Here is a 20,870-nt window from a genome sequence, read left to right on the forward strand (position 1 = left end):
CCATTATAATTGGCTGGGTCTTCATGGTCACGCCCCCTGACTTCCTGGCCCCACCCCATCTGCAGTTTAAACCCCGCCCGTTCCCCTGAATTTGGGTCTCAATCCCGCCCTCTTTCCTAGTACTTCCTGTTCCCGCTAACCCTGGCATGGGGCCCGGGGCCGAAGAGTGACCGTGGCCTGAGTGACCCGGGGCGTCCGCACCGACCAGGGTCGGGCCGGGAAGCCAGACCCCAGACGCTCCGGGCGGTGCTCGGGCCGTGCACAGCCTGCGCCCGGTCCAGTTTGGCAGCGGGCCGGGGCTGACTCCTGTCTCAGGATGCCGGGGGAGGAGGAGAAGCGGGCCTTCCTGGAGGCCCGCGAGGAGCTGGCGAGCGCCCTGAGGAGGGATTCCGGGCAGGCCTTTACACAGGAGCAGCTCTGGCCGCTACTGGGCACCTCTCTGCCGCCAGAAGCCCGTTACCTGCAGCTGGATGCTGCACGCCTGGTCCGCTGCAACGCTCATGGGGAGGTGAGGCCCGCCCCGGCTCGGGAGGAGGACAGAGGACCTGAGGCTGGGCCGGGGCTCACAGCTCTCTGCTCTCTGACTGCTCCCAGCCCCGAAACTACCTCAACACTCTCTCCACGGCCCTGAATATCCTGGAGAAATATGGCCGCAACCTCCTAAGCTCTCAGAGGCCTCGGTACTGGCGCGGGGTCAAGTTTAATAACCCTGTCTTTCGTTCTACGGTGGATGCTGTGCAGGTGAAGCCCCTGAGCCTCTAATGGGAGTAGGACTAATGGGACTTAGCCTTGGCTGGGGATTGGCTAGAAGTCCCAGCCCTATTGGGAAGGGGGCTTGCTGGGCGGTGACTGGTTTGCCTGTGTGGTAGGGGGGCCGGGATGTTCTGCGATTGTATGGCTACACAGAGGAGCAGCCAGATGGGTTGAGCTTCCCTGAAAGGCAGGAGGAGCCGGATCAGCGGCAAGTTGCTACAGTCACACTGGAAGTACTGCTGCTTCGGACAGAGCTCAATCTGTTGTTACAGGTGAGATATCTCTAGTCCTGAGGACTTAAGCACCAGGGCTGGGGAGACTAGCCTAACAACAAAGCCAGTCTGGGGACTCTCATACTGCTGAATCACAGGCATAGTCCCCACAGTAACTTGGGATCTCTCTGTTCTTTTCACTCTGAATGTTGGGGGACCACGGCTTTGAGGGAAGGTCTTGTTCTAAGGCTATAGGTGGGAACTCTTCTCATCTTGTTTGCAGAATGCTCATCCAAAACCGCAAGCACTGGAGCAGCTGCTGAAAGACAAGGTTGAAGATGATGTAAGGAAGGCAGGAATGGGGCTCTGGGGCCTGATGAAGAAAGGAAACCTGTTGTGGGCCTGTGTCCCCAAGCCCTTAACTCATTCCCTGTCCTTTTTCCTCAGCTACTGCAGCTCTCAGAGTTTGCCCCCTTACTGAGAGAGATTGCTCCAGGCCCCCTCACCATACCCTCTGCTGCAGGTATTATTGTTATGTATTAGGGGGAAGGAGTGCTAGTAGATCATGTTGATAGAAATTTCCTCTTTCTTCTTGATTATCTCCCTTTCTTTTAAAAAAGAGATGAAGATTGTTTCTTTGGGTAGAAAGATGTGTTGAAAAGTAGTCTGTGATTTGTTTCCCTCCACAGCTGATTCAAATGTAACCTGGTCTTTTTTAGAAAGATACTCTGTTCTTCTTTGTCTCCCGTTCTCCAGGCTCCACTCCTGCTCCCTGCTTCCTCTGTGGTTCTGCCCCAGGCACGCTCCACTGCTCAGCCTGTAAACAGGCCTTGTGTCTAACTTGTGATCGCCTCTTCCACGGACACCCAGAACGTGCACATCACCATCGCCAGACCCTGCATGGAGCCCCTCAGGCCGTCCACCCCAGGTGCGAGAGAGATCTTCTTTTCTGAGTGGGAGCAAAAGTGAGAGAACTTAATATTCCTTGAGTCTACTGTGTGCTGGATTTTGTGCTAAAGACTGTTTCATAGATGCCAAGCAGCTGGCTCCTGCCCTTCAGGAGATCATAGACATACATACCAAGCAAGATATACATACCAGTCATAGCAAAATAGATTGTCATGGTGTGCGAATAGGTAGTGGGAGGATGCACCCTCGTCAGAAGGATCAGCTCAATCAGTTGGCAGTATTTTAAGCATCTAATAGGGGTGAGGCTGAGATATTTACCAGCCAGACCTGAACTTTAAGCTGTCATTTCACTGATGAATAGGCTATGAGTGTGTGAGTGTTCCAGGCAGAGAGGATAACATGTGCAAAGGCCAGAGCCATGTGCTGTCCTGCAGGGTATGAGGGGGGCCCATGGGTAAGAGGCCTAGGCAACCCCCTCAGCAGGCCATTTCTATTTATCCATTACAGCCTACCTGCCTCAGCTCCACCACGGCCTCAGCCAGCCTCCGGGCCGACCCTGGGAGACAGCTCTTTTTCTCCCCCCGATCCTGCAAGTGCCCGTCTGCTCTGGCCCTGTTCTGCCTGTGCCCTATTAAATGAACCTTGGGCAGTACTTTGTGCGGCCTGTGATCGGCCCCGAGGCTGTAAGGGTTTGGGTCCGGGAATCGAGGGTCCGCAAGGAACTGGGGGCCTGGAACCTGAGCTTTCTCGGGGTCACTGGGCCTGCCAGAGCTGCACCTTTGAGAACGAGGCTGCGGCCGTGCTGTGTGCCATATGTGAGCGACCTCGGCTGGCTCAGCCTCCCAGCTTGGTGGTGGATTCTCAGGATTCCGGCATTTGCCTGAAGCCCCTTCAGGTATCTTGTTCCTGGCCTTCTCATCTCTTTATTTAGATCTATTACCACAGGCCATTCTCTACTTCTTCATCCTCTGTTTTCCCTTAGTTCCCCGGTATCTTCCCCCAAGCTTCCTATATTTCCATTTTGAGCCTTAGCCACCCTTTGATAGGATAATTCTTTTTGTCTTTCCAGCAGGGGGATACTATGCTTTCCTCTATCCAGACTCCTGTGTGGTACTGTCTTCACTGTACCTTCTGCAACTCAGGCCCTGGCTGGGTATGTGCTATGTGCAATCGGACCAGCAGCCCCGTCCCAGTACAGCAGACCCCCCAGCCCCATGCCAGCTCTTTGGAAGAGCGACACCCTGAACCAGGGCCTCCACGACCCCTCCATGCCCCCGTGACTAGTTCCTGCGGGGACCTTGAGAAGCAGCGCCAAGACAAGATGAGGGAAGAAGGACTCCAGCTGGTGATCAAGATCCGGGTGAGGACGTGGGCCTGGGATGAGCTTGTCGGGGAAGGGAAAGGCTGCAGTTGATTGATGGGCGTTCTCCAAACCTGTCATTGGCAGCAGCAGCTGCTGAACCCTTCCCCCATGGCAGGTATCAGACTGTGCACTGCTCACATGAGCCATGGTCTCAAGCACTGTCAGCATTGTGGTTCAGGCGGAGGGGGGTGGATGGGCTTCCCTGGTGGCTCAGACGGTAAAGCATCTGCCTACAATGTGGGAGATCCAGGTTCGATCCCCAGGTTGGGAAGATCCCCTGGAGAAGGCAATGGCAACCCACTCCAGTACTCTTGCCTGGAAAATCCCATGGACCGAGGAGCCTGGTAGGCTACAGTCCATGGGGTCAAAAAGAGTAGGACACGACTGAGCAACTTCACTTCTTCAAGGCGGGGATGGAGTGTGCCCTTCCTGATGGGCTCTCTATCTGAGCGGGGCTGTTTCTTAGGAAGGGGAAGCTGGAGGCGCCTGTCCAGAGGAGGTCTTCTCAGCTCTGCAGTACTCGGGCACCGAAGTGCCCCTGCAGTGGCTGCGCTCAGAGCTGCCGTACGTGCTGGAGATGGTGGCTGAGCTGGCTGGACAGCGGGACCCGGGGCTGGGTGCCTTTTCCTGTCAGGAGGCCCGGAAGGCCTGGCTGGATCGTCATGGCAACCTGGATGAAGCTGTGGAAGAGTGTGTGAGGACCCGGCGGAGGAAGGTATGGCAGCCGTACTGGAGGTGAGGCAGGGTTGAGGGCTGTGGATCTAAGAGCCTCTCACGCTCTGATTCACTGCTGCTCGCCCCTCCCAACTCACAGGTGCAGGAGCTCCGGTCCCTGGGCTTTGAGCCTGAGGAAGGGTCTCTTCAAGCCTTATTCCAACATGGGGGTGATGTGGCACGAGCCCTGACTGAGCTACAGCGCCAGCGCCTGGAGCCCTTCCATCAGCGCCTCTGGGACAGTGGCCCTGAGCCCACCCCTTCCTGGGATGGGCCAGATAAGCAGGTGCTGGAAGGAGGTGAAGAGCCCACTTAGTAGGGCTGAGGGCAGGCTGAAGGGTAGGCTCCCTGGGGTCTGACAGCCACTTCTTCCCTCTCCGCCTGAATCGCCTTGCAGAGCCTGGTCAGACGGCTTTTGGCAGTCCACTCACTCCCCAGCTGGGGCCGGGCAGAGCTGGCGCTGGCGCTGCTGCAGGAAACACCTAGGAACTATGAGCTGGGGGACGTGGTGGAGGCTGTGAGGCAGAGCCAGGACCGGGCCTTCCTGCGCCGCTTGCTTGCCCAGGAGTGTGCCGTGTGCGGCTGGGCCCTGCCCCGCAACCGGGTGAGTCTCCACTGCCTCCAGCCTTAGAATCGCTCTGTTCCCTTTGGACCTCCCCTCTACCCTGGATCCTGTCTCTCATGTTGTCTTTTGCTCTGCAGTTGCCCATGTGCCCCTGAAGGCTTCTGGGAAGCGGAGAGCAGGAATAGGCCACCTCTCTCTCTTTTTCTTTTTAATGTTCTATTATGGGAAATTTCAAGTATGCAATAGTAGAGAAAATTGTATAAGAAATTCAGCCTCCCTCCCTCCACTATGTATTCATCATCACGCTTCAACCATTATTAATGTATGGCCAATCTTTACTTATCTACACAGGATTATTTTGAAGCAAATCTCAGACATCAGATAGTTCACCTGTAATATTTTCATATCTATCTCTAAAAGATAAAACTCTTTGAAAATACAAGCACAAATGCCACTGTCACGCCAAAAAAAATTACCAGTAATTCTTTAATGTCATGATCAAATACCCGTTTGGTAGGGATAGGCCCCTCTTATCTCCTGAGCCCCTTCTAACTTAACTCTAGGTCAGAAGTGGCAGTTCTTTGGCCAAATACAGCCTAGGTTAGTTAGGCTGGCTCTGTGTTTTTGTTTGTTTGTTTTTACTTTTTATTTTAAAATAATTGTAGGTTCACAGAAAGTTGTAAAAATAGTACAGTCTTGTGTGCTCTACCCACCTCCCAATGGTGATATCTTATATAATTGTAGTGTAGTGTCAGGACCAAGAAATAAATATTGGTACAATGTTAGCTAGACTGCAGACCTTGTTCATTTTGTTCGTGGATGTGTATGTTTGTTGTTCAGTCACCAAGTTGTGTCCAACTCTTTGCAACCCCATGGGCTATGGCACACCATGCCTCCCCGTCCCTCACCCATCTCCCAGAGTTTGCCCAAGTTCATGTCCATTGAATCAGTGATGCTATTCAACCATCTCATCCTCTGTCATCCTCTTCTCTTTCTGCCTTCAATCTTTCCCAGCATCAAGGTCTTTTCCAATGAATCTGCTGTTCACATCAGGTGGCCAAAGTATTGGAGCTTCAGCTTTAGCATCAGTCCTTCCATTGAGTATTCAGGATTGATTTCCTTTAAGATTGACTGCTTTGATCTCCTTGCTGTCCAAGGGACCCACCCTCAAGAGTCTTGTCTAGCACCACAGTTCAAAAACATCAAGTCTTTGGTGCTCAGCCTTCCTTATGGTCCAGCTCATATCTGTACACGACTACTGGAAAGACTATAGCTTTGACTCTACAGACCTTTGTTGGCAAAGTGATGTCTTTGCTTTTTAATACACTGTCTAGGTTTTTCATAGACAGAGAAGCAATCATCTTCTAATTTCATGACTGTGGTCACCATCCACAGTGATTTTAGAACCCAAGAAGAGGAAATCTGTCACTGCTTCCACCTTTTCCCCTTCTATTTGCCATGAAGTGATGCAACCGGATGCCATGATCTTAGTTTTTTTAATATTGCATTTTAAGCTGGCTTTTTCACTCCCCTCTTTCACTCATGAAAAGGCTCTCTAGTTCCTCTTCACTTTCTGCCATTAAAGAGGTATCATCTGCATATCTGAGGTTGTTGACATTTCTTCTGGTTTATGTGTGTACTTGTGTGCAATTTTATCTCACATGTAGATTCATGTAACCACCACTACAATCAAGATATCACAAAAGAACCCCCTTGTGCTACAGCTTTATAGTTGTAACCTTCTTCCCCTCCTCCTGTCATATAGCAAACACTAGTCTGTTCTCCCGGAGAAGGCAATGGCACCCCGCTCCAGTATTCTTGCCTGGAAAATCCCATGGATGGAGGAGCCTGGTGGGCTGCAGTCCATGGGGTCGCTAAGAGTTGGACACAACTGAGCAACTTCCCTTTCACTTTTCCCTTTCATGCATTGGAGAAGGAAATGGCAATCCACTCCAGTGTTCTTGCCTGGAGAATCCCAGGGATGAGGGAGCCTGGTGGGCTGCCATCTATGGGGTCGCACAGAGTCGGACACAATTGAAGCAACTTAGCAGCAGCAGCAGTCTGTTCTCCATTGCTATAGTTTTATCATTTCAAGGATGTTTGTATGTTTGCTTTTTGTGGCCATGCCACATGGCTTACAGGATCTCAGTTCCCCAACCAGGAATTGAATCCAGGTGCTCAGCAGTGGAAGTGTGGAATCCTAACCACTGGACCACCAGGGAATACCCCCCCCTCCCTTTTTTCCTTTTTAATTAATGTTTGGTTTTTTTAAATTTTATTTTCTATTGGAGTGTAGTTGTTTTACAATGTTGTGCTAGTTTCAGGTGTACAGCACAGAAGAGTGATTCAGTTATCATGTGTTTGCTTTTAATTGACTGAGGATGCCTTTAGAGGGTCTTCTTCCATTTACATTAGGTCTCACCATTGTCTGCTTTTTTTCCATCTGAAGGTCTTCAGACATTTAGGTTGCCTGACCAGTTGTAGCAGACACCAGGCCACTGCTCCTCCCACCGGCTGGCAGCTGTAGCTTCTGACCCCTCCCTTTCCATCCTCTCCCCTCCACCAGATGCAGTCCCTGACCTCCTGTGAGTGCACCATCTGCCCCGACTGCTTCCGCCAGCACTTCACCATCGCCTTGAAGGAGAAGCACATCACAGATATGGCGTGCCCTGGATGTGGCCGCCCCGACCTCACCGATGACACCCAGCTGCTCGGCTACTTCTCCATCCTCGACATCCAGGTAGGGCAGTCCCTCGGACTTGGGGTGCCCTGGGCTTTGAACAGGAGCCTTGCCCACCCGCCACTTTGGCATCCTGTCCCCAGCTTCGAGAGAGCCTCGAGCCAGATGCCTATGCACTGTTCCACAAGAAGCTGACGGAGGGCGTGCTCATGCGGGACCCCAAGTTCTTGTGGTGTGCCCAGGTCAGTGGGCTGCCCAGAGTTGCTGACCGGAAGGAGGGGTGGGGAGTAGCACGTGGTCAGGCCTTAGATAGCTTTATGCTCTTGCACCCACAGTGTTCCTTTGGCTTCATATACGAGCGTGAGCAGCTGGAAGCAACATGTCCCCAGTGTCAACAGACCTTCTGCGTGCGCTGTAAGCGCCAGGTGAGGCACGTCTAACCTTTGGGAATACCTGCTGAGCCACTGCAGGCGCTGTGTTAGACTCGGGGTTTGCTACAGAACAGAACAGACCAGCTCTCTGGTCTCAAAGAGCTTACAGACTAGCAAGGGAGGGAGGGGGCAAGGTTGAGGAAGGGAGCGAGAACAGAAGTATATACATCACCATGTGTTCTATGAAGAAAACAAATAGGAATCTGAGATCAGGAATAACAGAGTGGACCTACCTGGTACATGGGATTGGGAGGTTAAATAAGTCTTCTCTAAAATGGCTTGATTTAGGAACTTCCCTGGTGGTCCAGTGGTTAAGAATCCACCCTGCAATCAGGGGTTCAGTCTCTGGCCGGGGGACTAAGATCCCACATGCTTTGAGGCATCTGAGCCTATGCGCCCCAGCAACTTGCCACAACTAAGACCCATCAAAGCCAAAAGTAAATCAATATTTAGAAATAAATGAAATGGCTTAATTTAAGCTCAGGCCTGACAATTTAAAAGTCAACTATGCAAAATATTTGAGAGAGAAAGAACAAAACACAGAAAGGCCAAAGTCCAAAAAAGTGTATGTCAGGAGCCTCAAGAGCAAGGGCGAGAGCGCCAGGTGGTCCGAGAGGAGCTGGCTGCCAGATCAGGAGAGGTCATGATGAGGCCGAGCGAGGAGGGGATTGGCCTTTCATTCTCTGTTTTGGCTGTGCCATGGGTCATGTAAGATCTTAGTTCCCCAGTTAGGGATCGAACTTGCGCCCTCTGCAGTGGAAGTGTGGAGTCTTAAGCACTGGACCACCAGGGAAGTCTCAGGTCCTTTCATTCTAAGACTGAACAAGGGGTTATGCGCTCTCATGTACCTTTAAAATGTTGAATATTTGAATGGATTCCTAGTCAGAGTGAGCCCAATAAAATTGGCTGTTTATTCTTCATAAAAAAGGTTAAATATTTGATACCAAAAATTTGCGTCTGTCTTATGAAACACAATAATAAAGTGAACACCTGCCACCATACCTCCAAACTTCCAAGCTAGAACACTCCCAGTGCAGTTGAAGCTGCCTGATGTGTGCATTCAGAGGCACACCGGCTGCCGGGTGGAGGCTGAACCACAGCGGAGCAGGAGTGGAGGCAGAGAGACTGGTCATCAAGGCAAGCAATCAAGGCGAGACCTGACCTGGCCTGGAGTAAAGGTGGTCAGAGTAGGGATAAAGAAAAGGGGAGCTAGGCTGGAGTGACAGAAATGAGACTTGCTGGTGAATGTGTCAGGTGTAAAGAGATGAGAGAACCAAGGCTGGCCCTGCAGTTTGGTGTTGGAGCACAGGGTGGATGGCAGAGCTGTACACTGAGTCAGGGCCCTCTGGATAGAGTGGGGTGGCCAGCAAGAAGGGCCTGGCATGGAGCTTTCATGGGAAGCTTGCTTCCTTCTGGCAGTGGGAGGAGCAGCACCGAGGCCGGAGCTGTGAAGATTTCCAGAACTGGAAACGCACCAATGACCCAGAATACCAAGCCCAGGGCTTGGCGATGTACCTTCAGGAAAACGGTATAGGTAAGGTGCCCAGTAATCTCTCATTGCGTAGAATGACACTCTTCCTGGGGCCTGAGGAGCAGCCCCGACCCTGACCTGCTGACCCTTGCAGACTGCCCCAAGTGCAAGTTCTCGTACGCACTGGCCCGAGGAGGCTGCATGCACTTTCACTGCACCCAGTGCCGCCACCAGTTCTGCAGTGGCTGCTACAGTGCCTTTTACGCCAAGAATGTGAGCCCCCAGGACTGGGATGGAAGGGGTAGCAGGGTGGGGCTCCCATGAGGAGGGGCGGAGGCAGTGGAGGAGCAGCCCAGGGGAAGAGGAGACCAGGGTGGGTGAGGTCAAGGACCTCTCTCTGTCCCCTCCCCTCTTCTGCTTGCTCCAGACCCTCCAATGTCTCCATGTCCCCCACCCCTATACCCCTCATGCAGGGGTTCCTGAGAGGCCAGGACCCCAACAGTTTCCAACTGCCCCTCTTCCATCTGGGTTTCCACCAGAAATGTCCAGACCCTAACTGCAGGGTGAAGAAGTCCCTGCACGGCCACCACCCCCGAGACTGCCTCTTCTACCTGCGGGACTGGTCTGCTGTCCGGCTCCAAAAGCTACTTCAGGTCAGGTGGCCAACTTGGCTGGTTTGCCAACTGCCCAGGAGAGGAGGCAGGGTGTAGGGTGGCAGGAAGGGAAAGGTCAGACGTGGAGAAATCAGCAGGTTGGCATCCAGGGAAACTAACTCCCATCCTTCTGCCCTCAGGACAATAATGTCATGTTCAACACAGAACCCCCAGTGGGGGCCCGGGCAGTGCCCGGAGGTGAGTGTCGGGACAGGCCTGGGAGGAGGGGCTGGCCTCCGCAATGTGATGGATGAAGCGGGGCTTGGGTGTGGGGTTGAACCAGGATGCAGAGCCCGTCCTGTGCCTGCTTGTTGTGTCCTTTGGTGAGTCAGCCTCCCCGGGCTTGTTTCTTCCTCTGTGAAGCGGGCTCGTGTCCAACGTACAGCCCAGCTGTTTTATGTAAGGCCACATTCAAGCACCTGGTACCTTGATGCCAATTTTATTCTCCCATTCCCAAAGGGTAGTGATTCATTAATTAACTCAATGCCTATTTAATGAGACTTACTAGTTGCACTGTTTTAGGTTCTGTGAGGACAACAGAAAAGATGTTGCATGTGATTCTAAAGTATCCCACTTCTCACCATCTACATAGAGTGAGACCTTCACAGAATAAGCTAGCCTTGTAAGAGCTTAGCTAAACGCAAGGACAGCGGATCCCTGCTTCTGTATCACAAGTGGTCTGCATAGTGGCATCTGTTTCCCAATGCCCCCCCCCCCCCCCCCCCATTAAAGCAGGGACTCCTCTCCTCAGTCCTCTTCCCAGAGGCCGCCTCCCATGTTCTCCTGGGCCTTTGTGGTCAGTGGCCTCTACCAGGCAAAGGGTCCCTTCCCTTTCCCCTAGGTGGCTGTCGAGTGATGGAGCAGAAGGAAGTTCCCAACGGGTTCCGGGACGAAGCCTGTGGCAAGGAGACTCCCGCTGGCTATGCTGGCCTCTGCCAGTGAGTGCCAGGCGGGGCATGGAGCTTGGTGTTGCGGGGAGAACTGGGGGTGTGCCTGGGCAGAGAAGTGGGTCCTGTGAGAAGTGGGAGGGAGGGGGCCCTCCAGGCAAGGGCACGGCAGGCAGCACGCACAGGTTGGCAAGTGCCTACAAGAGCAACAGGTGAGGGGCATCCATCTGGTTCTTCTGAGTACGCTAGTGCCCAGCACGGCGCTCGGCTCACTCAGTTAAAATCAGCCGAACAGAACAAATGTTCTACCCTTTCATCTCCCCAGGGCGCACTACAAAGAGTATCTTGTGAGCCTCATCAACGCCCATTCACTGGACCCAGCCACCCTGTATGAAGTGGAGGAACTGGAGACAGCTGCCGAGCGCTACCTGCACGTGCGCCCCCAGGCACTGCCTGGGGAGGACGCCCCCACCTACCACGCCCGCCTGTTACAGGTAAAGCCTCCCCACCAACCTTGCCTCTGACCCCACTCTCTAGGAGTCCCCTTTCCAGCCTATGTCTGAGTCCCAGCCTTCCAGCATCATCGTCTTCTCTCTCTTTCTGCAGAAGCTGATAGAAGAGGTGCCCTTGGGACAGAGTATCCCCCGCAGGAGGAAGTAGCTGAGGGCGAGGGTCCCAAAGAGGGGCCTGTGGCTCGACTCCCGCAGGAACAACTCCAGCACCAATAAAGAGGCATTTCCTTGCCCAGGCTTCTTGGTAGTCCTTCTTCCTTCCTGACCTAACCATCCGGGGGCACCAGGGAAAGGGGGATGGGGTGAACACAGCTTTGTTAAAACTTGTGGGTAGCCAAGGGCAACCTCCCCATCCAGCCACCTGGCCTGGGCTTCTTCCTTCTCTGCCTCCTTTGTTTCTTTCATTGAATTCAGCTGATATCTAGGGTCACCTAGCAGGTACCAAGCAGGCACCACGGGGGGAATATAGATGGGCAAGTGGTACAGAGCTATACAGAGGCCCCAGGCCAGACTCCAGGACACGGCAGCCTCCCAGGGGAGCAGCAGTGTCATAAAGACGTCAGATCCAAGCAAAAGGAATCTTAAGGGAGGGAAGGGAAGGCGCCTGAAGCAGGAGAGGCCTTCCTCCACCTTCCAACAGCAGGCTTCTAAACATAAGGTTCTCAGATGCTGCTTCCCCCTGGTGGTAACCAGTTGCCCTGCAACTCGGAGACCACGTGATTTCAGGGAAAGGGCCCTCCCTGGAGGAGAACTGAAACTTAGGGTGGGGACTATAGGAAGGGGCGGAGAGATACAGAAGCTGCCCAGCTGGGAGCTGAGCTGAGCTGAGCTGGGCTGAGCTGAGGTCCGCTGAGCCCTGGGACTGCCTGCACAGCAGCTCAGGTAAGTTTAACCAAAAATGGGTATCAGCTTGGGCCTAGGTTTGGAAAGCCCGGCCAGACTAGAGGTGGTGGTAGGGGCTTCTGGGGACGCCTCTGCTAGACTGAGGGATAGAGAGCAGAAGGCCTGTGAGCTAGGGAGCTAGAAGTTTGGCCTGAGTGAAAGACTGATCCGGGGCCAGTGTTCCAAGCCCTACAGGCCAAGGGCAGGCGGACCTGCTATGAGGCTGTTTGGGGAAGAAGATTGCCCCCATCTCCTGATTGTTTTCTTGCCTTCTGGCCCTGCCCACTTCCGCCCCAGCTCTGCCCCAGCCCCCAGCTCCCTGCCCCACCTGCTCCTGGGACAAGCACAGAGGAAGTTTGGGAAATATCAAAGGAGTTGTGGGTGGTGGGTGAAGAGGGTTGATGAGACACCTCAGAAGCAGCTACTGTAAACACTGGGAATCTAGACAGGACATCTCACCTGGAGCAGGACACCAGGGGAATTCTCTTCCAAACAGTAGATTCCTGAAAAATATCAAGACCAATGCCTAGGATTTCCCTCCAGACGTCACAGCTTGGGATGTTAAAAAGAAAGTATTTTTGGTACTTGCTAGTGATGGCAGAAATGAAACAATTCAGCCTTAGAATTTTGAGATATGTCTGGAGGCAAAATATAAATGGTATCTCCAGGGGCCCTGGCCAGAAGCCAACCCCAAGGGCCAGGGTCTCACTCTTCCCAAAGTGTCAGTTCCCCTAACACTTCTGTTGCTCTTATCCCCAGGATGGCATCAGGCAGGACGCGCTGCACCCGAAAGCTCCGGAACTGGGTGGTGGAGCAAGTGGAGAGCGGGCAGTTCCCAGGAGTGTGCTGGGAGGATGCGGCCAAGACCATGTTCCGGATCCCCTGGAAGCACGCAGGCAAGCAGGACTTCCGGGAGGACCAGGATGCCGCCTTCTTCAAGGTGAAGCCTGGAAACTGGCCTCTCGGAGGGAGGGGTGGAGCACACGCTGGCACTGTCACCCTGTAGGGTGACAGATAAACGGGCGATTGGAGGGTAGGACCAGCCCCACGCAAGATGGAAAGGCAAAACTCAGCATGGATCTCGCGGTGGCAACAGCTGAGCATAAACCTAGCTCGAGCCCTTCTGTGCGAGCGCTCAGGCTCTACATCCATGAAGCCAGCCGCGTCAGTGGTCCATTACCAGCGATCTCTTTTTTACTGCTGCTGTCTTCTAGGCCTGGGCGATATACAAGGGGAAGTACAGGGAGGGGAGCTCGGAAGGCCCTGCCATCTGGAAGACTCGTTTGCGCTGTGCTCTCAACAAAAGTTGTGAATTTGAGGAGGTTCCTGAGATCGGCCACAGGGATGGCGCTGAGCCCTACAAGGTGTACCGGCTGCTGCCACCAGGAACTGTCCCCGGTGGGTGTCCCTGTGCCCCATCACTCCTAAAATCAGCAGCTGGGGGTGGAGTGCGGGGGAAGGATGGAGTTCTGCGCCTCCCAGGAGGGTGGTGGGCCTCCCTCCAGGCCCCTCGCTCAGAGATCTGCCCTGTCCTTGGGAAGGAGGTTCCCTGCCCAGTCCTGCCCATCCTTTCACTGCCTCCTGTCTTTCCCCTTCTTTCTGTGCCCACCTAAGGCTCTGACGTTTGCCTCCCTCTCAACGTTCCACAGCTCAATCAGGGACCCAGAAATTACCATCAAAGCGACCCCACAGTTCTGCATCCTCTGAGAAGAAAGAGGAAGAAGTTACCGCAAAGAACTGCATACTCAGCCCCTCGTTGCTCCAGGAGCCCCCTCAGAAGGTGAGAGCTGGGGAGGGAACCGGATGGGTCTGAGGGCAGAGCAGTGACTGGAGGCGAGGTGGGCCAACCACAGGAACTGTGTCTGCAGGAGATGGTGGAGACCAATGGGGGAGCTGGCCGTTTAGACTTCGGGAGCACCGGAAGCAGCAGTAGCAGCAGCAGCGGAAGCAGCAGCAGCAGCAGCAACAGCCCTGAGCCTCAGGAAGGTACTGAGTGCCCTGCCTTTTTTGTCATCCTCCACACCACACCCTCTGGCCCTTGGACTCCCCGGTCCACTCTGAATGACCAGTACCTCTGCCTCCCTTCCAGGTAGGGACACAGCTGAGGCTCTTTTCCAGGGAGAATTGCTGTCCCTGGAGCTTCTGCCCCCTCCAGATTCAGGTACTTGGCGTTTCTGACTCACCCCTGTCCCTGTCTCCCTTCGTCGTCCTAAAGCCATGCGTGTGTTATCTAATCTGTCAAGGCTTGCAGCAGGCTCCCTGACCCAGAGGCACTGGTTTCTAGGCAGCATGCCTGCCAGATTCCAGACTCCACACAGCTCACTTCTCAAAAATACCCCCTACACATTCTCTAACCTGGAAATCCACTTTGAGATGTTGATTCTGTGGGTTAAGTAGAGGCCTGATCTCAGGGACCCTCTTGTAAACTGTAAGACCCTGGGCATTAAGGCCTCAGTGGAAACCTATGTATTAGCTCCTCTCCTGAGTGCTGGGAGCCAGGGAGTTCCCATGGTGTAGTGGTAAAGAATCTGCCTGGAATGCAGGAGGCCTGGGTTTGATCCCTGGATCGGGAAGATGCCCTGGAGAAGAAAATGGCAACCCACTCCAGTATTCTTGCCTGGAAAATCCCATGGACAGAGGAGCCTGGAAGGCTACAGTCCATGGAGTTGCAGAGAGTCAGACACATACATAAGGGCTGGGAAAGCATGAGTGGAAGACCCGCCCCACCCCCCCACCCCAGGCTGCTGAGGTTTGGGGGATGAGGATAGGAAAGGCAAGGGTCTTCTCTGTCCTCAGAAGGTACAGCTGCTGCCCCCGCCTCGCAGCCTGCCTGGTGCTCACCAGCCCTCATTTGGTCTCTGTGAGGCCCACCTTCCTCACCAGCAAAATGAGGATGTTGGATTTGCAAGGCGTCCCTCTTCATTTCTCCAGAACTTCCTGCCAGTCAGTGGGCCCCCTGGAGGGCACTGGTGCAGCTGGCCTTTCTCTGTCTGCAGACTACTCTCTGCTGCTCACCTTCATCTACAACGGGCGTGTGGTGGGTGAGGCCCAGGTGCAGAGCCTGGACTGCCGCCTCGTGGCTGAGCCCTCAAGCTCCCAGTGCAGCATGGAGCAGGTGATCTTTCCCAAACCCGACCCACGTGAGCCCGCCCACCGTCTGCTGAACCAGCTCCAGAGAGGGGTCCTGCTGGCCAGCAACTCCCGGGGCCTCTTTGTGCAGCGCCTCTGCCCCATTCCCATCTCCTGGAACGCGCCCCAGATGCCACCTGGCCCGGGTCCGCACCTGCTGCCCACCAACGAGTGCGTGGAGCTCTTCAGAACCAGCTACTTCTGCAGAGGTGAGGCTGCTCCAGCCAAGCACCTGAGCCCCTTCCCCCACCTCCGCTCCCCGCCTCTGGGCCAGCCGTCACCCTGTGCTCCCTCCAGCCAATCCCCCAGCACAGTCCAGGCCTGGCCCCTGCACTTGTGTGGTGCACATCCCAGGGCTCAGCCCTGGCAGCCCCCCTTCCTGGGCCAAGGCCACAGAAGGTGAGGCCCAGGTGGAGCTCACCACCATAATATTGCATCTCAGGAGCGCCACCACATGGGAGTGTACAGTAATTACAAGAAGGTGCACTTTGCACCACACCCCTCTCCCCTGCCAGACACACTCGCACAACGACCATCCACACTTGTGAGAGCTGTGCATGTCACATGTTCTCACCCACTGCTCGAGCTGCCCTCAGGTTCCCCCTCTCCCAACCATGCTGAGAATTCCACTTCCTGCCTCCATTCAGCTCTCAACGGGACCTTGGGACTGGGGCCAGGAATACAGGGGATGCAGAGCGTGAGTGTGGAAGGGAGTGAACAGGCAACCAAAGTGTGGCATGGCTGTGTCAGCAGCCAGGGTTGCTGCCAAGCAGACCCTGAGCTCCCCCAGCAGAGAGGTTTCAGGGTGTGTGACAATCGGCTACCCCTAAAGGGGGCCCTTTCCCTGTTGTCCTCAGGTGAGTAGCAGTTTAGTTCCTAGCACGAGACAGTGGCCTCACCACCCCCGGCTCCTGCTCTAGCCTTGGCCTCCGAGTGGCCCCATCACCACCCCTCTTCCTCCCTTATGGGTTCCTCCTTCGTCCCTCCCTGCCTGGGGCCTTCTGTCTTCTCTTTCTTCCAACTCCTGGCCTTTTCTCTCTCAGACTTGGCCAGGTACTTCCAGGGCCTGGGACCCCCACCCCAGTTTCAAGTGACACTGAATTTCTGGGAGGAGAACCCTGACCCCAGCCACACCTCACAGAGTCTGATTGCGGTGCAGGTGAGTCAGCAGAGCCTGCCTGCACGGGGGTGGTATGAGAAGGGCGTCCTGGGGAAGAAGGCCCGGGGTATAGCATCCGGCCCTGTGGTGCTCAGGGACCACTCTCCCACCTCTCCGCACAGATGGAGCAGGCCTTTGCCCGACGTATGCTGAAGGAGACCCCAGAGGAGCAGGCAGCCACCCTGTCTCTGCTGCAGAGCCTGCAGGACCCGGTGCCTCCTCTCCTCTCTATCCCGCCCGTCTTCTTTGAGACAGCCTCAGCCTCCTTGCTGTCAACCTGCCTCCCACAGTGAGCGTTCTCATTGGTGGTCTGTGATGACTTTGTCCCTCAACTCCTCATGGACACTTATTGGTGGGAAACTCAAGAATGACTTTTTTTTTCCAATTTTGAGATAAACCGTCTTTCATCTCCGAGGAACTGAACAGGGCAAGTCCAAATGTTGTGAATGCAGTGGGCCTTTCCCTCTGCCCCCAACCCTAAAACCTAGCACTTTATATTTTTGTCTTAGATCTTCACTAAGGATTTAAAATAAAATGTTACTGAAAAAGGACTCCGCATCGGATTCATTAGAAGAAGGCAGCGGGATCACAGGGAGATGATGGAGATGTCACCCGAGAGCAGGGTTCCCAGGGTCTCTTCCTGCTGGTGTCTCTGGGCCCCTCTCCCCTCCTCCACCCACAGGTTCTGGCGAGGGAGTTGTCCAGGCTCTGTAGGTTCTGGCCCAGCTCTCTGTGTCCTCTGGGAAACCAGGACTGGAGGGAGGCTTGGGGTCAGCCACCAAGAAGGGCTCCGAGCCACCTTCTCTCATGGGAAAGTCCAGTGTCCACAGCCCGTGGCTAGAGGCCTCTGATTCAGCCCAGGGTTGAACTCCTACCTGGAAGCCTCAATGAACAGACCTGAAACCATGAGCTCGAGGCCCTGGGGCCTGGCGTGGGAGGACATCAGAGGGATGAGGGGCTGAGCCTCCCGTGCCTGAGGCGGATGAGGTCCTGGGGCCTCTCTCCCAGGGTCTGGGGCGCTGTCACCCTCACAGAAGGGTGTTCCCATGCTGGTCTCCTTGCTCTGCCAGAGCCCCACGACAGACAGCCTAGCCTAGACTGCCCCGTCAGCAGCACTCTGTGGGGATCCCAGGGGCCCAAATCCACCAACACTTCTCTCCTTTACCTCGTGTTTATCTTGCTCCCAAATTGGAAGTTCTTCCCAAGGACGACTTGCCAGCGGGCCTCCTACCTCTCTGGACGTTCACCTTCACCAAACTAGTTCAGCACTTACAAACTGCCATAGCCTCCGGCTCCCCCTCCCCATACAGGACACCAGATGGACAGAGAAGGAACCTCCCAAACCAGCTCCTTCCTGTGATGCCACTTATATAAGCTTTGAGTGGTTCAGCTACATCGTTAAGTCTAGATAGACGTCTGGCTTCTTGAGGAAGTCCTTACTGTCTCACCTGACAAACGTCAGCGCTGCTTTGGCGCCTTCCTGCCTCCTTGGACCTTCCTTGTCCCTCCCGAGACAGGCCCTGCATAGGCAGTGAGGAAGCTGGGTGCTGAGTGCGCACAAGGGCACAGGCCCTTTACTTCCTGTTCCGTCATACCCCACCTCCAACCCATCAGCTGGTTCTAGCATCCCTTTCAGAATTCTCTCCAGAATCTGGCCTCTGCTTCCCTCGCTACTGATTGTTCAACCAGTTATCTCCCACACTTCTTCTTTCTGCTTCCTTCCACATCTTTTCTGCTTCTACTCTTGTTCACCATCAGTCCATTCTCAACACAGAAGAGATACTTTTAAGACATAAATCTCATCATGTCTCTCCTCTGCTCAAAGCTCTCCAATAGTTTTCTGTTCACTCAGGGAGGAGCCCAAATCCTCTCTTTGGCCTCCAAGGGGATGTGACTCCTATCCACCTTTCTAACCTCACCTCTTGCCATACTTCTCCTTGGTCACTTTGCTCTAGGCTCCTTGAACCCGCCAAACACATTTCTGCCTCAGGACCTCATCGCTTCTTATTACGTTTTTTTGTTTTTTGTTTTTTTTTGTCAAAAACACTCTTCTTTCAGGTAAGCACTTTGACTTGCCCCCTTCTCTTCAGAGAGCTTCCCTGAGCACCTGACCCAAATAGCACCCCTCACTACTCTATTCTGTTATGCTGCCTCATTTTTCTTCACAGCACAGATTATGAGCTCATACATTTCTGTTTGTCTATTTGATTATCATCACTCCTTTCCTATTCCTTGAGAACAGGGACTTATTTTGTTCATTGCTACACCCCCAGTGCCTGGAGGACTGCCTGATACATGGTAGGCATTTAATAAATACTTGTTAAATGAATGAACAAATTACTGTATCCCTTATCTCTTAAACTAGGTTATAAGTGCCTTAAAGGCAGATGCCCCCAACTTTATCATATGTGTGCCCCAGTGTGAACCCTTAGGAACATTGGCAATATATGATCAAAACAATTTGTAAGTATCATGTAGAAACCAGTTTAGCCAGGCACCATGGAAGGATTGAGAACACTAGAATTCAAAAGAGTTGAGTTCCCAACCAGGCTGCCACTACAGAGCTGTGTGGTCTGGCAGAAACAGTCAGTATGGGCCTCTGTTTTCTCACCATAAAGGCAAGTCTTGGACTAGATTTTGGAATCCCATTCAGCCTTAATATTCAGTGGTTGTAAATTTAAGGCAATTGTACATTCATTTGACAAATATTTGCTAAGTTTCAGGCACTAAAGGAAAAAACAAGACCCCAATCTTAAGAGTTCCTGGATTGAAGGAGCAAAATAAAATAGGGTTAGTTTGGCTCTAATGAGCTGAGGTTTTTTTTTTTTTTAATTGAACTATAGTTGATTAACTATTGTTTTAGTTTCAAAAGTACTAAACAAAGTTATGTACATTTTTTTCAGATTCTTTTTCCACTATAGATTATTGCAAGATACTGAATATAGTTCTGTTATACAATAGGTCCTTGTTTCTTTTATATATAGTGGTGTGTATCTGTTAATCCCACAATCCTAACTCATCCCTTCCTCCCTTTCCCCCTTTGGTAACCATAAGTTTGTTTTCTATGTCTGTGAGTCTATTCCTGTTTTGTAAATAAGCTCATTTGTATTCTTTTTTAGGTTCCACATATAAGTGATAGCATATCATTGTATTTTTTTTTTACTTCACTTAGATAATTTCTAGGTCCATCCATGTTGCTGCAAAAGGCATTTTTCATTCTTTTTTATGGCTGAGTAATATTCCATTGTATATGTGTATATATATAAATATATACCCCACATCTTCATCTGTTGATTGACACTTAAATTGCTTCCATGTCTTGCCTATTGAAAATAATGCTATGAACATTGAGGTACGTGTCTTTTCAAATTAAACTTTTTTACTTTTTTGGAAATATGCTCAGGAGTGGGATTGCTAGATCATATGGTAACTATTTTTAGTTTTAATCACCATACTGTTTTCCACTATGGCTGCACCAATTTACATTCCCACCAATAGTGTAGGAGGGTTCCCTACACTCTACACCTTCTCCAGCACTTATTATTTGTAGACTTTTCAGTTATGGCCATTCTGATCGATGTAAGGTGATACTTCACGGTGGTTTTGATTTGCGTTACTCTAATAATGTTGAGCATATTTTCATGTGCCTGTTAGCCATCATATATCTTCTTTAGAGAAATGTCTATTTAGATCTGCCCATTTAAAAAATATTTTTAAATTTGTATTTATTTTCGGCTGTGCTGGGCCTTATTGCTGCGAGTAGGCTTTCTCTAGTTGCAGTGAGCCAGGAGCTCCTTTTTACAGTGCATGGGCTTCTCGCTGCAGTGACTTCTCTTGTTGCGGGGCATGCGTTCTAGGGCTCGTCGGCTCAGTAGTGGCGCGTGGGCTCAGTAGTTGTGGCGCATGGGCTTAGATGCTCCACAGCATGTGGGATCTTTCCAGAGCAAGCATGGAACGCGTGTACCCTGACCACTGGACCACCGGGGAAGTCCCCTTTTGCCCATTTTTTTGATTGGATTGTTTGTTTTTCTGATACTGAATTGTATGAGCTGTTGTATACTTTGGAAATTATGCCTGGGTTGGTCACATCATTTGCAAATATTTTTCCCCATTCTTAGGCTTTTCCCCTTTTGTTTATGGTTTCCTTTGCTATTCAGAAGCTTCTAAGTTCCATTAGGTTCCATTTATTTTGGGGTTTAATTTCTTTTGCCTTGGAAGACTGATCTAAGAAAATATTGCTCCAAATTATATCTGACAATGTTTTGCCTCTCTTCTCTTCTAGGAGTTTTATGGTGTCATGTCTTATTTAAGTCTTTAAGCCACTTTGAGTTTATTTTTGTGTATGGTGTGAAAAGCTGAGTCTTAGAGACAGAAGCACGCCCTGGAGTCAAGGCTGAAAAGTGCACTCTAGACCAAAGAAATGACTGTGCAGGCAGGAGGCATGAGGAAAGAAATATTTGCAACTACAGCCACACAATTTATAGCACACAAACAGTTGTTTGAGACAAACAGCTTTTGCTATGCTGATAAATACGCCCTACATCCAACAA

The 20,870-nt window shown here is 52.4% G+C and overlaps 2 protein-coding genes across 10 annotated transcripts; both read left to right on the top strand.

Moving 5' to 3' along the window:
• The first annotated feature begins 83 nt into the window (after positions 1–83).
• RNF31 (ring finger protein 31) lies at positions 84–11,388 on the top strand. Of its 2 annotated transcripts, none has more exons than XM_025296134.3 (21): positions 84–508; positions 595–741; positions 870–1,025; positions 1,249–1,308; positions 1,413–1,488; positions 1,722–1,893; positions 2,382–2,769; positions 2,944–3,234; positions 3,704–3,952; positions 4,052–4,237; positions 4,349–4,555; positions 7,083–7,256; positions 7,340–7,438; positions 7,532–7,621; positions 9,047–9,161; positions 9,253–9,371; positions 9,572–9,751; positions 9,892–9,949; positions 10,593–10,689; positions 10,964–11,132; positions 11,245–11,388. In XM_025296134.3, the coding sequence occupies exons 1-21, from the start codon at positions 317–319 to the stop codon at positions 11,296–11,298; spliced, it is 3,279 nt and encodes a 1,092-aa protein (XP_025151919.3). In that variant the 5' UTR covers positions 84–316; the 3' UTR covers positions 11,299–11,388. The 2 variants fall into 2 exon arrangements, with proteins under 2 accessions (XP_025151919.3, XP_006077755.3); XM_006077693.4 differs by having other exon boundaries at positions 86–508; positions 9,638–9,751.
• On the top strand, positions 11,282–16,871 carry IRF9 (interferon regulatory factor 9). 8 transcript variants are annotated; one of them, XM_044925334.2, is made up of 9 exons: positions 11,282–11,394; positions 12,792–12,928; positions 13,247–13,430; positions 13,682–13,812; positions 13,901–14,018; positions 14,122–14,193; positions 15,029–15,370; positions 16,205–16,320; positions 16,443–16,871. In XM_044925334.2, exons 2-9 carry the CDS (start codon positions 12,887–12,889, stop codon positions 16,611–16,613), a joined length of 1,176 nt encoding a protein of 391 aa, XP_044781269.1. In that variant the 5' UTR covers positions 11,282–11,394; positions 12,792–12,886; the 3' UTR covers positions 16,614–16,871. The 8 variants fall into 8 exon arrangements, with proteins under 8 accessions (XP_044781269.1, XP_044781266.1, XP_025151920.2 ...); XM_044925331.2 differs by having other exon boundaries at positions 11,284–11,394; positions 12,792–12,972; XM_025296135.3 differs by lacking the exon at positions 11,282–11,394 and adding an exon at positions 11,473–12,032.
• Positions 16,872–20,870: the final 3,999 nt, after the last annotated feature.

Source organism: Bubalus bubalis, chromosome 11 (assembly GCF_019923935.1).
Source record: "Bubalus bubalis isolate 160015118507 breed Murrah chromosome 11, NDDB_SH_1, whole genome shotgun sequence".
Classification (NCBI taxonomy): domain Eukaryota; kingdom Metazoa; phylum Chordata; class Mammalia; order Artiodactyla; family Bovidae; genus Bubalus; species Bubalus bubalis.

Coding starts and splice junctions, on each gene's coding strand:
- IRF9 (XM_044925330.2), top strand. CDS start 12,555: ATGCCTAGGATTTCCCTCCAGACGTCACAGCTTGGGATGTTAAAAAGA. Junction 15,371..16,204: donor AACCAGCTACTTCTGCAGAG/GTGAGGCTGCTC, acceptor TTTCTCTCTCAG/ACTTGGCCAGGTACTTCCAG. Junction 16,321..16,442: donor AGAGTCTGATTGCGGTGCAG/GTGAGTCAGCAG, acceptor CTCTCCGCACAG/ATGGAGCAGGCCTTTGCCCG.
- RNF31 (XM_025296134.3), top strand. CDS start 317: ATGCCGGGGGAGGAGGAGAAGCGGGCCTTCCTGGAGGCCCGCGAGGAG. Junction 1,026..1,248: donor AGCTCAATCTGTTGTTACAG/GTGAGATATCTC, acceptor TCTTGTTTGCAG/AATGCTCATCCAAAACCGCA. Junction 4,556..7,082: donor GGGCCCTGCCCCGCAACCGG/GTGAGTCTCCAC, acceptor CCCCTCCACCAG/ATGCAGTCCCTGACCTCCTG.